Source organism: Cajanus cajan, chromosome 5, assembly GCF_000230855.2.
Source record: "Cajanus cajan strain Asha chromosome 5, NIPB_CcT2T_4, whole genome shotgun sequence".
In the NCBI taxonomy this organism is placed as follows: Eukaryota; Viridiplantae; Streptophyta; class Magnoliopsida; order Fabales; family Fabaceae; genus Cajanus; species Cajanus cajan.
In genome coordinates this window covers 60,569,372-60,583,001 of record NC_138521.1, presented here as the reverse complement: position 1 = coordinate 60,583,001, position 13,630 = coordinate 60,569,372, and the positions used below count along the sequence as shown (strand labels likewise).

At 29.3% G+C, this 13,630-nt stretch overlaps 1 protein-coding gene across 5 annotated transcripts; it reads left to right on the top strand.

The window, feature by feature from the left end:
* The first annotated feature begins 5,041 nt into the window (after nucleotides 1–5,041).
* LOC109808443 (uncharacterized) lies at nucleotides 5,042–13,067 on the top strand. 5 transcript variants are annotated; one of them, XM_083075554.1, is made up of 12 exons: nucleotides 5,042–5,498; nucleotides 5,686–5,835; nucleotides 6,148–6,315; nucleotides 6,724–6,876; nucleotides 7,024–7,176; nucleotides 7,866–8,030; nucleotides 8,147–8,317; nucleotides 9,241–9,424; nucleotides 9,535–9,745; nucleotides 9,828–9,886; nucleotides 10,361–10,432; nucleotides 10,546–10,758. In XM_083075554.1, the coding sequence occupies exons 1-12, from the start codon at nucleotides 5,318–5,320 to the stop codon at nucleotides 10,580–10,582; spliced, it is 1,704 nt and encodes a 567-aa protein (XP_082931680.1). In that variant the 5' UTR covers nucleotides 5,042–5,317; the 3' UTR covers nucleotides 10,583–10,758. The 5 variants fall into 5 exon arrangements, with proteins under 5 accessions (XP_082931680.1, XP_029129318.1, XP_082931681.1 ...); XM_029273485.2 differs by lacking the exon at nucleotides 10,361–10,432 and adding an exon at nucleotides 12,618–13,067 and having other exon boundaries at nucleotides 5,043–5,498; nucleotides 9,828–9,887; nucleotides 10,546–10,792; XM_029273484.2 differs by lacking the exon at nucleotides 10,361–10,432 and adding an exon at nucleotides 12,612–13,067 and having other exon boundaries at nucleotides 5,047–5,498; nucleotides 9,828–9,887; nucleotides 10,546–10,792.
* The last annotated feature ends 563 nt before the right edge of the window (nucleotides 13,068–13,630 follow it).

The following is a 13,630-nucleotide window of genomic DNA, read 5'->3' as shown; positions in this document are numbered from 1 at the left end:
TGTTGTCCAATGTGAATATGCTAATTTTTATTATTAAGATATTTTAATTTTATCATGATAATCATCTTCATTTTTATTATTTTCGACTAAAATATTAAGCTTTTTGTTATTCTTATATAGTTCTTTGTTCTCCAAATTTTTAGTTTTGGAATCTAGATTATCTATATTTGCATTATTTCAAAGAAAAATTATAGGATTTTAACAAAAAAAATATATGAAGAACACCCTTTTAATAATCAATATTAAATTTAATTTCTTTATTTCTTTTTCATTTAAGATGATCAAAAGATTATTTTTCATGCAATATGTTCAAATTCAAATAATTAGACAAGTCTACTATAGACAAAAAACTAAATTATAATATATGATACAGATTATGTGTCTTTAATAATCTTTAATGAGTAAATGATAATGACATAAAACAATAGTAACTGATTTATTTTTAAACCTTCACCTTTAATTCTTAATTTCTTGCAGTGGAGGAAAAATGATTCACAATGGTAGCATATCACCTACAAAATTGCATAGCAACAAATAAATGTTTTCAATTTGATTTTAAGATTCTAATAAAGTATAAGAGACCATAATTAAAAGAATAAAGAGAGAGAATCAACATATTATATACATAAAAGAAAATGGAGAAATTTTAAGACAATCCATAAGAGAAATTAAAAAGAAATAAGTCAATAATATAATATAATATAATACATATTCTTCTTTATATTTAACATCAATGATTTATTATTAAAAAATTATAAGTAAATTTTTATTGAGAAATAAAAACATCACATATCAATTAATTAATTATTGTTAATTTATTTATTTTTATAATAATATTTTTTTTGAATAATTTAATTATGTAAATTTTATTTTTATATTTATAAATAAATAAAAAATAATACCTCTATAAAAATAGAGTCTAAATAATTGTCCCCTTTACCCGTAGATACTAATCTTATAAGTATATAAACAACTCAATACTTAATTATTAAAATATACTTTGTTTGCACATTTTAATGATATTAGTTAATAAAAAAAATTATTTGAATGAAATAAAATAATATATTTTATTCTTCTTAATTATAATATAGCATTTTTTTATTGAATTCTACGTTTAAATAACTTTAATTAAGTTTTCAATTTTTTAAAATAGATTAATATCATATTTGTAATGAAATTTAAGTGAATATATGTATATATATATAATAATAAATTTATTTTTATAAATAATATTTTTGTAAAAAATATTTATAAACCCAAAAATATATTATTGTAATCAAACTTGAAAAGATTTAATTTCCAAAAATAGTATGAATATTCTAAAAAAAAATTATGAATAACCAAACATATTTTAATTATTATCGAGAATTATGATTCCTATGATTTGAAATTCCCAGGAATCATAATTCTTGGTATAAAAAAATTTCTCACATACCAAATGCTCCCTTAATGTATGTATTAAACCTAATAAAATTGAGGTGAGATTGCGAACAACTAGGATTATAATTGACCTTAATAGAATCAAAGGGTTATGTTGAGGTTGCAAACGACTCAAATTATAATTGACAATAGTATCATCAAAGATTGGTGTTGGTGTTGTGAATGACTCAGATTATAATTGATTCTAGTAAGATCAAAAAGTTGTGCCAAGGTTGCAAATGACTCGTTATAACCGACTCTAGTACAATCAGATAGTTGTGTTGAGGTTCTGGATGTCTCAGATTACAATTGACCTTGGTATGATCATAGAGTCATGAGGATGTAAAAAACATGAATTATAATTGAACATAGATCACGGAGTCATGTAAAGTTGTGAATAGCTCATATTATAACCGACCTTAGTGCAATCACATAATCGTGTTGAGGTTGCGAACAACTCAATTTATAACCAACCTTAGTATGACCAAAGAGTCTTGCTAGGATTGTAAATGACTTAAATTATAATTGATCCTAGTACGAATAAAGAGTCAAAGGTTGCGAACGACTCAAATTATAACTAACCCTAATGCAATCACAAAGTTGTGTTGAAATTGCGAACAACTCAAATTAGAATTGACCCTAGTACGATCAAAGAGTCGTGCTGAGGTTGTGAACAACTCAAATAATAATCAATCCCTGGTACGACTAGAAAATTATACTGAGATTGCGAACAACTTAAATTATAACCAATTCTGAAGTGATCTAAGAATTATGTTAAGGTTGCAAATGACTCAATTTAAAATTACATATTTTGTGATTTTATGAAATTATTCAACAAGTTTGAATTAATATTGACTTTTATATGATGTTTGGTTTTAGCTAATTATTTTTCTCATATTAAAAAAAATATCTTGATCATGGCTGTTCAATGCGACAAATGATTCAAAGTTTGGAAAATTTGTTAAAAGTCTTAAAGAAAAAGTCTTATAAAATAAAGTGTAAGACATATGTTTTAGATGAGATGTTAGCAAAAATTGACATGTAATTGACAATAAATCAAAAGATGTAAGATTGATTGATTAATATTTATTCAAACCCTACTTTCATTAACTTTAGGTTGAATGAGTTATGTATCAACCTCCAAGTTCTACAGACTGGCTTATGGATGATCAATATTTTTTTGACATATAAATCCTAAAAATTCTAAACCTTAAACATAAAAGATAAAAATCACTTAAGTGTTTTAGTATTAATTCTTGTTATTTTATGAGAATAATTATATTGATTTGTGTATAACTAGTTAACTTCATATCTTATTATGAAAATTTTAATTTTACTTGGTCTTTTTGTCCTAAAAAGATTCAAAACTTTGAGGGTTGTGTATCTTCCTGACTCAACAATTATATGTGAAAAGTGAGATGTGGTGGTTATAATAAAAGATATGTGAATTAAAATATTTTTTTTAAAATCATGGCAAGATAGACAGTAGGGATGAGAATAAGTTAGAACAAATTAGATTTTAAATATATAGACTATGTTTGTTATGCAAAATTAAAGTCTAAACTTGACCTATTATCTATCATATAATTCTTTTATAGGTTTGACCTGACCCTTTTAAAGTTTGACCTAACATATTAGTCTATTTAATTAACTTAATTTTTAAAAATCAACAACATTATTTTTAAAATATAGTTCACTCAATATTATTAAAATTTAAATTTTATAATAAATATATGAGAAAAATTGAATCATTTTCTATTGATGGAACAATTCATGTGTAATCATGTATATTGATGTACACTCATGCACAAGTCGTAAGTTTATAAATTTATAATAAAAAAAATAATTGTATAAAAAAATATTTAAATATTGATAATTTATTTTTATTTTATAAATTTATTTATATCTTTAATATATATATATTATTTTATTATATTGTATAAGTCTAAACCTGACTTTATATATATATATATAAATAGTTTTTTTTAAAGTCAAAACTTGGTCTTTTTATTAAATAGGTCAGTACAAACTAAACTTTAAACAGGTCAAATCATAATTTCATGTTTAAGTCTAGCGTATTTTTATTCTTGATAGACAAAAGAAAAGATAAAAGACAAAAAATAATAGTTATAATAACAAATACAATGAAGGAAAGAGAATTAAGTTGTCTAGTGATGACTATATTTTTTATAAAAATAATTAAATTATTTATCATTTGCAATTGCATGTAAATTACAATAATTTTTTTTATTGTGTAGTAAGTTTTGTGTAAAAATTATAAAAATATTCATTCCTAGGACTCCACAAAATATTTTCCAGTAACATAATTCATTGGGGATGACAAATGTGTAAATACACTTTCATCTTTCCATAAAAGTGAAAGAAGTTAACAAACGTTATATTGGAGTGGATGATATGAATTTTACATCGGAATGTATAAAAGGTATTTCATAATATTTTTATAAAATTTATATAAAATATGATATTCTCAAGAAAATATTTCAAAATTTAAATTAATTTAAATTTTATTTGTTTTATAAGTTTACGTATATATATATATTTTTAGTTTATGAAGTCATTTAATATAATTTTATATATTATTTAGTCATATTATAATATAATATTTTCTTACATATTCAAAACTAACTAGGTTTATTTTGCTAATATGAATGATAAGACATAAATATTTTTAAAAAATGATATTATGTTTAGTATAACTTTGAGATTGAGTTAAACTAAAAAATAATAATATTCGTACACTTGAATTTAAGGCCGATTAACATGAAAACAAGGGAAATAAGTATAAAAGTGAAAAAGGCATGTATAAGAAGTAATAAATATAATAAATGATAAGATTAAATGTTATATATATTATATATTTATTATATATAATTAAATTTTATAATAAATTAAATTATATTTTTTTATAAATAAATATATAAATTATATTTTACAAGTAATTTATATTATAGTACAAAATTAAATTTTTATTTATCAATACTTTATTTTTAAAATATTAAAATTTTATTTTTAAATAATTATGACAAAAAATAATTAAGTTAGATAAGGAGTTAAAAAGATTTATAAAAACTTTTTATTTAAAAAAATTCTAAAAATATATTTATGAAAAAAATAATTTTATTTAATATATAGAGATATAATTCGTTCTTTTAATATAAAATGAATGTACACTAGAAAGTAAAGGCATACACTTTATAAGAAAAAAAAACCTCAAACAAAAATAAATGTAAGAGAATAAAAATGTAAAATATTTACAAAACAAAAATTATTATAGTTCATATATTGAACGAATAATTAGTAATAATTTGTTTAATGTCAAAGGATGATTAAATTATAATTTTAATAATTAATAAAAAAAATATATAAAATTAAAATTATAAATTTATTGAATTAAGAAATTAAAAATTAAAAGATTATAATTATAAATTAAATATCATAAATGTATATAAAAAAAAACTATTAAAGATAAGGATGTAAAATAACAAACCACGAATCTCCGGACTAATTTACATGCCACGATTAACAAAGGTGACCAATCCTACGACCATAAATTTGTCACGTGTAACACAAAGACCCGCCATTCTTCGGATTCACTCTCTCTCTTTAGATTTTTTTACTGGCCTCGCCTTTATCGCCAAATACCCAGTTTCACTCTCCCTCTGATTTGATTTGACACTTTTTTTTTTATTTTATTTTAAATTTTCCCTATTAGCATGTATGCTATCATCTCTCTCTGATTTGATTTCACTCTCCCTCACCCCACCCCATTTCTTCTTTCCCATATTTTCGAATTAAAATATCTAAAAAAATTGTTTTTTAAAATTTTATTTAATTGGGGTGGTGAGGAAAAAAAAATTGATTCCTGGTATCGTCGAAAATGCGGTGGGAAAAGCTTGAGGTGAAGGCGATAGGCACAGAGGGTGGAGGAGAGGTGTATGGGCCAGGGAAGCGGTGGGGACACACCTGCAACGCCGTCAAAGGTGGCAGACTCGTCTATGTCTTTGGCGGTTACGGCAAAGATAACTGTCAGACCAACCAAGTTCATGTCTTCGACACTGGTGCGTTTGCCGATTCCCATGTTATCATGTTGCAAAATATTTCATAGGTTTAAAACGGATGTGGAACTTAAAAATGTATACTTGTTTTTTTTAATGAGTGACTTTATTTTATACATTTCAAATTTTTTATGCATTTGTAGATAATGTGAGTATTGTTTATTTTGTTATTCCTCGTTTGGATTTGCAGTGAAGCAGACATGGAGCCAACCCGCTGTAAAAGGCTCCCCACCTACACCAAGGGACAGCCATACTTGCACAGCCATTGGTGATAATCTGTTTGTGTTTGGGGGCACAGATGGAATGAATCCTCTGAAGGATTTGCATATATTAGACACTTGTGAGCCATCTTTCTCATATCTAAATTATTCGCCCGCATCCTACTCGGCTAGAACAGGATTGCTTTAGTTGGAGGATAGTGTGGTCTAGACCAAATAAAATTTCACCTTTTTTTTTGCCTCCAAAAGCCAAAATGTATATTTTTTTAGCTGAAGTTGAATGTAGAGCATGTGCTCGTGGTCCCAGCCTTTTATTGGATGATGACACTGGAACCTACTGCTGAAGTTAAAATTTGAGAATTTTATGAAACTAAGAGTAATGGCCTGTTTTTATCTATTTGCTGTTTGACTCAGTGGTGTTAAATTGTTGTTAGCTTCACATACATGGATTTGTCCAACCATAAGAGGAGAAGGGCCTCAGGCACGAGAGGGTCATAGTGCAGCAGTTGTTGGCAAACGGCTATTCATCTTTGGTGGTTGTGGAAAATCTGCAGATAATAATAATGAGGTCTACTACAATGATCTTTACATATTAAATACAGGTGATTCTCCCACTGCCAGTCAGGGAGCAAGTTAGTTCACTACATGATTTATTTGTCTTGATATTAAATGAGATCTCATATAGATGATAATGAAAAAACTGACTAGGGTTTTCTAGTTTGTTGATTATTTAAAAAAAAAATGGTGTTAGAATTTGAAATAATCATATATCTTGACTTGCTTGTAAAGGCTCATTATAATTGTGGTTGTGAATGAAATGAGAGTTCTTGTTTGGTTACTCATAGAGAAGTAGGAGTGTGGAGTGTGGAGATTTTGAAAATTTTAGTTGTTTTTCTATTTATTTTCCTTTTACATTTGCATTTGTGTTGAAAATTTGTCTGTTACTTCTGATTAATTGATTAGATGTAGGACATGTTACTGATAATTCCTTTTTACTCTTTCAATTGTAGAGACATTTGTTTGGAAGTGTGCTACAACATCAGGCTCTCCACCATCTCCTCGTGATAGCCATACTTGTTCATCTTGGAAAAGTAAAATTATTGTGATAGGCGGTGAAGATGGGCATGATTATTATTTGTCTGATGTCCATATCCTTGATACTGGTATTAATCTGTTTCATTTTTTTTATTTTTATTGAATTGTAATATTTGCATTATAAATATAAACTCACAATTAATTTTAAATGTTGCAAACTAAATGAGCTTTGTTCATAATATAATAATTTTCCTTGAAACTTCTTTAAATATTAGATACTCTAATTTGGAGGGAGCTGAGTACATCAGGCCAATTATTGCCACCCCGGGCTGGTCACTCCACTATTTCTTTTGGCAAGAACTTGTTTGTTTTTGGTGGATTTACAGATGCGCAAAATCTATATAATGACCTTTATATGCTCGATATTGGTATGTTTATTTAAATCTTATAAGAATACGTTTTTTGCTTTTAAGTTTTTGCCTGTGTTATATTTGGTTTAACTGCTTAATTAAAGCAGAATCTTACTGTGAGTGTAATTGCTCTGACTTATATAATTTTTGCCTTTGTTAGAATACACTTCGTAAATCTTCTGTTATGGATATGTTAATAGTCTGTTAGTTACAGCTACAATGATCAATTAGTTTTAGATTTGATGTATAAATACCCCTGATGTAATTTTGTTATTTGGGTTAATCAATTCATTAATTTCAATTCCAATAATTTAGTTAAGAATTTAGCCCTCATGGAGCAGGCAGCAGCTTTGAAGTGACTGTCTGTTGACAAGCTTATTTTTCTATACACTTCATTGACACAAAATGCTTTTTCACATTTCTTGAGTAGATATTCAATCTTTTAGGTGAAGGGAGGGCTGGGAGGCTCACATTTGTTATGTTAGCTTTTAAAGTAGGATCTTGCTCCATCTTTCGCCAACATTATTGCTTTAGTGACTTTTGTTATTTGTAATATATATGGTATTTTCTCAATTTTTAGAAAGACATGGTTAATTTGATTAATCAATTCTTGTTTGCTGTTCTGAAAGTGATAGCATGATATTTTTTTGTCAATATTGATCGAGTTGGGGTTTCTCATATCATCTTTCATTTCTGATTGAGTGTAGATACCGGTGTTTGGACAAATGTTACAACTGCAACCAATGGTCCTTCTGCTAGATTTTCTGTGGCTGGTGACTGTTTAGATCCTTTTAAGGGTGGTGTTCTTGTATTCATTGGTGGTTGTAATAAAAGTCTTGAGGCCCTGGATGATATGTATTACCTATATACAGGTTCAGCATAGTGTCATTTGTTTGCTACTATTAAATTTTCTAACATAACCTTTGGTTCTGGTATTTCTCAAGATTGTTATGTATATAACAAATTGTGATATATTTCTGACTTTTAGGGATTGCTCGGGAAAGTGAGCAGAGGCCAGAGAAGTTATCTTTAAGGAAGCAATTGAAACTGAAATGCCAAGAACAAAATCTTAATCCTAGCCAAAATCAAGTTCTAGTTAGATATGGAGTGGGTTCTGATATGGGCCAGATCATGACAGTATTGAATTATAGCCAGCCAAGTAAGAATTTGTCTTCATATTCTGATTCATGGATATCATATAGTCTAATTTTGCTCTTAAAGGCCTATGGTTTCAAACTATGATGCATGGATACTTAAAAATTGGTGACTTATCCATATTTTACCCAATACTAATTAGATACCGACATGTGTATTATGCGGTTGTCTTTGTATTGAACTTGACTATCTTATCTTCTAACCTGTTTAATGTACATTTTTTTCTTGGGATAATGAAGGAATCATTATCCAAACTTGAATATAGCCATTTTTTTGTTTTAAATTTGATTATGATTGTGCCTTTTTAATAAATTTTTCAAGAGATTAAAGACCAACAATAATATGATGATGATGACAAACCAAGAAAAATATCAGCCATGTTTAGAAAAAAAATCAATAAAATTAATAAAAATAAGAAATTTATGAATATAATTATATTTTATTTACTATATATTACCATATCTGTATTCATTTTTTTTTATATAAATTATATCATATTGTATCCTGTGCTATACCATATCTCTGCAACATAAATTTTAAACTTTTAGCCTATCAACCTTGGTATGTTGGATTCAATAAGTTCTTCAAAGTTATGTTAGGGCTTACATTCAAATATTTGGGCAACTTGGCTAAGTAAGTTTAAGGCAGCAACATGTGGTGTTCCTAGTTGAATTCTTCTTGATATTCAATTAGTCAAGTTTGTCTTCGTGTAGATCCAGTTCTTGCATCTAATATATATTGAACTTAGACATGGATTGTAACTATGGCAAGTCAGTGTTGAGTAAAATAATGATTCCTCTAAAATATGGATTTTCATCATTTATGAGCCAGGAGGATCAAGAGAGTTGAAATGATCTTTGACTATTTAGTATTTACATTTCAAAGTACCACTTGGGGACAGCTAAATATCCTCTATCATAAATGCAGGTAGACCAAATATCCCAGTAAACCAGTCCCTACCTTCTGGAAAGAAAATGTTTGAAGCCAAGGTCACTGAAAACATTTCAGAAGGATATACTATTGAAACTGTTATTGATGGAAAGCCTCTTCGTGGAATTCTGTTTGTAAACAAGCCAAACTCTCTGTACTCAGCTGCTCATACTTCCAGTAGGTACGTCTTCAGTTCTTCCCAGACCGAGTCTCACTTTTCAATCTGTTGCAAGTATTAAGCACCTGTTTCTGTATAAGTTTGTTTTAATGTATGCTTAATTCACAAAGCAGGAAAAGGACTGCTGGTGAAATTGATAATGTTGTCTCAAATGGTATGCATCCTAACCAATTAAGGACTCCGAAAGTGCTCAAGCAGAATCAAATGGAAAATAGGGAAGCATTTCGTGGAGACAGTTCTGAATCTCATGAACACCGCACTGAATCTGTTGCTGTGCTTATGGCAACTGACCCAACGACTGCCAATGTTTCTGATATCCATAAGGTGAAGTTGTTTTCTCTACTTCTGTTGGTTAGAATTCTAGAGGAAGGCCTGAGTGATGATTTCTGATTTTTTTTAATTACAGGCTGAGATTGGTCCATACTCAATAGAATTATTGTGTGAAAAAATCGACCGAGTGATTCAGTTGAGCTTTCTTAGTCTTACTGAAAGGAAGTTGGTCTTAATATTATGACTCATATTTTCATAACTTTTGTCTTAATAATTGGTAGAACTACTGAAAGCTAGAGTATATGCTGCCTGAGATAGAGTTTCTGCCAAGTTTTTTTTTTTTTTGAAGATACTTAATGTATGCTCCTTGATAATGTTGTTTTATTTCCTATAAATTATTAATCTAATCCTGAGATCCATTTCTGCAACTTTTTCTTAAGTTTTTCGTTTATGATTTTGTTGTGGGTCCTTGTGAACTGCTGTTGATGTTATTCATTTGATATATTCCTGGAGTATTTGTACAATGATGATGTTTTTCCTTTCTTGCCATGGGTTAATTATGTCCAATTCTATATATCTTATAATTTTTCTTTGATAAGATGACATTCATTTGTCAGTTTTCAAATGACGGTTGGTTTGCTTGGATCTAATAGTGTATGTGTTTGAAAGGTCACCATCTGTGTTGGGAAATGAGATTATGAATCTCATCAGAAGATATGATACACAAGTTTGGGTCAGGGGGTAATTGTTTATGATGTTCCAAAATAGATCTCAAGCTAATAATTTGTATCCTTAGGAGTACTGTGATGGTCTTTTTTTAAAGTTTCTTTTATATATACATGACCATCCTGCAGGTTTCTGCCAACCCTGAACCAGAAGCTGCTGCTCTGAATCGAAATGATGAAAAACATGAAACACCCCAATCCTTAAGCGGAAACTTAATAAATGACGCGACAAGTTCCAAAGCTGAGGTGCAAACAAATATGCTAATTTCCAATTTTGAAGTTCCAAGACATGATATAAAAAGTGATGCCCCAAACTACAACACTGAATTTCCGAAACCTTCTGCAGCTGAGAGTGCTACGTGTCTATCAAATCAAGGTACGAAAACTAGTAATTAGTGCAATTGGTCTTTTTCATGTGTTTGCACCGAGTCATTTTGTTTTTTGGGGTTTAATCATAAATCAACTATTCCAAAAGTTCAAACTGTTAAGAGTGTGTTTGTTTGATGTTATCTTATTATATTCTTGGGCATATATGGATAGAGAATGCGTTTTTTATATTTGTTACAACTTAGAAGGTTACAAATTTTATTCCCAGACATTGAGCATTTCGAGGAAAAAAATAACTTTCATTTTTGCATGCTTTTATTCTCAAGGAAAGAGGTGGGTAAGTTGATTCCCATGACTTGGGGAATAACATTATAGATGTAAAAGAAATTATTTTTATCCTTTTAACTCCCTCAACACTCCATTTTCATAAAAGCATTTCCAACATTAACCAAATGTATTTTTTAAAAATACTTGGGAATGTCATTTCCATTATTATATTCCTTATTCTTAGGAATAAAAGTTGATAATTTGAAACAAATATCTCCTTAGATCTAACAACATGCCTCCTCATGTAAGATGCCTTTTGTGATGGAGTATCCATAATACACAGGCCCAATTGTATTATAAGAATTGGGGACAAGAATTGAAACCAGACTCCATCGTGAAAGGCTCTAATACCAGTTCATGAACCAACTATCTCTAAGTCTGAAGTTTTTAGGTGAAGACATATTTTTGGAGGTAAGGTTTCAAACTGGCTAGGACAGAAAAAATATTTACCGCCCAGATTATTGAACTGGTGAACTGAGTGAATTCAAGCAATAAAACTTGACATGAAAAAGAACTAAATTAGGGATTCCATCCTTCCTCCCCACCAGACCAATGACTAAACCTATGGGCTAATTGGACTTGCAATGATAATCATCCCTTGCGGTGCTGTTTATGCTTTGAGAATAAGTGGCTTGGTTATATAAATTTTAAGTGAAATAATAGAATGATATCAGAGCTGTCAAAACAGGTTTGCTTGATCCACTTGGTGTCAGCTGTTTTTAGCCAGCTCCAAATTGGTGTAGCTATATGTTTTGGGCCGGCCCACAAAATCTCTCTGTCTGCAACAAATCCAATTTTTACAAATTTAAACAAATGAAAGTTAAGAAATATGGATAACTTGGTTTCAAGCCAGTGACAAATGAATTTGGGAGCTAGCTCATTTGTCAATTAGGCTTCAATCCCGTGCACTTAGTTGCTAGTTTGTTTGATTTAAAAATAGATAAGATTTCACGCTATCAGGCCTACGGCCTACCTGATTCTGGGCTGGGCTAGATTGGGTTTGAATTTTATTAGTCTAGCCCTTACATTTAGTTGGTTTATTCAGGTCAGGACAAGTCCATTTTGAAAGTATTTTGCATCAACTCCTATTTGCTGCTGTGAAAAAATAATGTTACATTTGGAATAATGTCATATCCTGATTCCAGAAGCTAATCTTTTGCTTCATTTTGACTGTTTTAAAAATTAAAAGGAAGCATATAAGCATCGATGATTAGATATGATTACGACTGCAACTATATAGTGTCTCTTTTTGGCATAGATGTTATTTTGGTACTTGATGGATTTCTTTTTTTTACTTGTGTCATTGTGCATGCAACACAAGTTTATCCATGTTTTGAGTTGAAGTTTTTGGGACAATTAATGTTAAACTAAAAGGGGGTATTGTGTTTGAGGGGAAGTGGTTTTTAAGGATTTGGATAAAAAAGAAGAGATTTCTGGTAGAGTATTTTGTTTTTTTATTTTGAATTTATTCCTTGTTTCTCATCAATATAAAATGGACTATAATTCCCTACAATACGATGAATTTTCCGATGAACTGGTAGGTGCAGTGGCGGATTCCACAACTCCAACGACAAGAGAATGCGGTGGACCAGCAAAAATAATTTGAACTCGGGAGATAATGGCTGATGGTGATAACTTTGTCTGCAAGGCATTTGTACATTCCTCTTCCCAAGGTGATCATAGAGGTCAATATAACTGGTGATATAGACTAACGTCCTCAACTGGTGCGATATACAATTATCTGCTCACTGACACCCTTTGGACTGAAATTTTAATTGAACAAAACCATGATTACTTTTAGGTGTAGGTAGTAGTCATAGAAGCAGTTCTAGTTTTGAAACTACTGAGTTGTCTATTTATGTTCATTCCTGTCTTCATTTATTGCAAGGAAGGAAAATTTTGTTTTGTTGGTGCTTGGGCATCAATATTGTTTCCAAATGCATATTTGCCTATTAAAACTCCAAGGCTCTTGGAGTTATTCTATTGTTCTTTTTTCATCTTTTGGGAGCCTTGTTTTGTTATATATTTTTCCGTAGTATCAAGGAAAATATGTTTATCTATTATCAAAAATGTTATGCCATTGCTTCTATAATTGCTTCAGATGCCTACTAAAGGAATCTAATTAGGCACTATGCAGATTAAGAAGCGAAGAACCGCAAAAAAAGTGCCACTAAACTAAATTGACTATTATTGTACTACGAGTTTAACTGTTGGTGTAAATGAAAAAAAAAAGGCATGACAATGGTAATTGCACGAACACAATTTATCTGTGGGTTTACCTTTAAAGGAAACCTGAGTACATTTATTCTTTACACATTTATAGTTGGAAAATTAATCTATCACACACTTGTGCCAATAAAAGAAAAGTAGAATAAGTATGGCAATGACACTTTTCAGAAGCTTTAATTTCTCTGATTTTATATGGTGACAGATGCTGAGCTTTATGTGTTTGGCATTCAAGTACCTTCTTTATTAGTTATATTTTCGTCACTGTTATTGCCATCTTCATGGGGGTGGTTGACAAATAAAACTGAGCATTTCGTTAAACCAACCAACCACC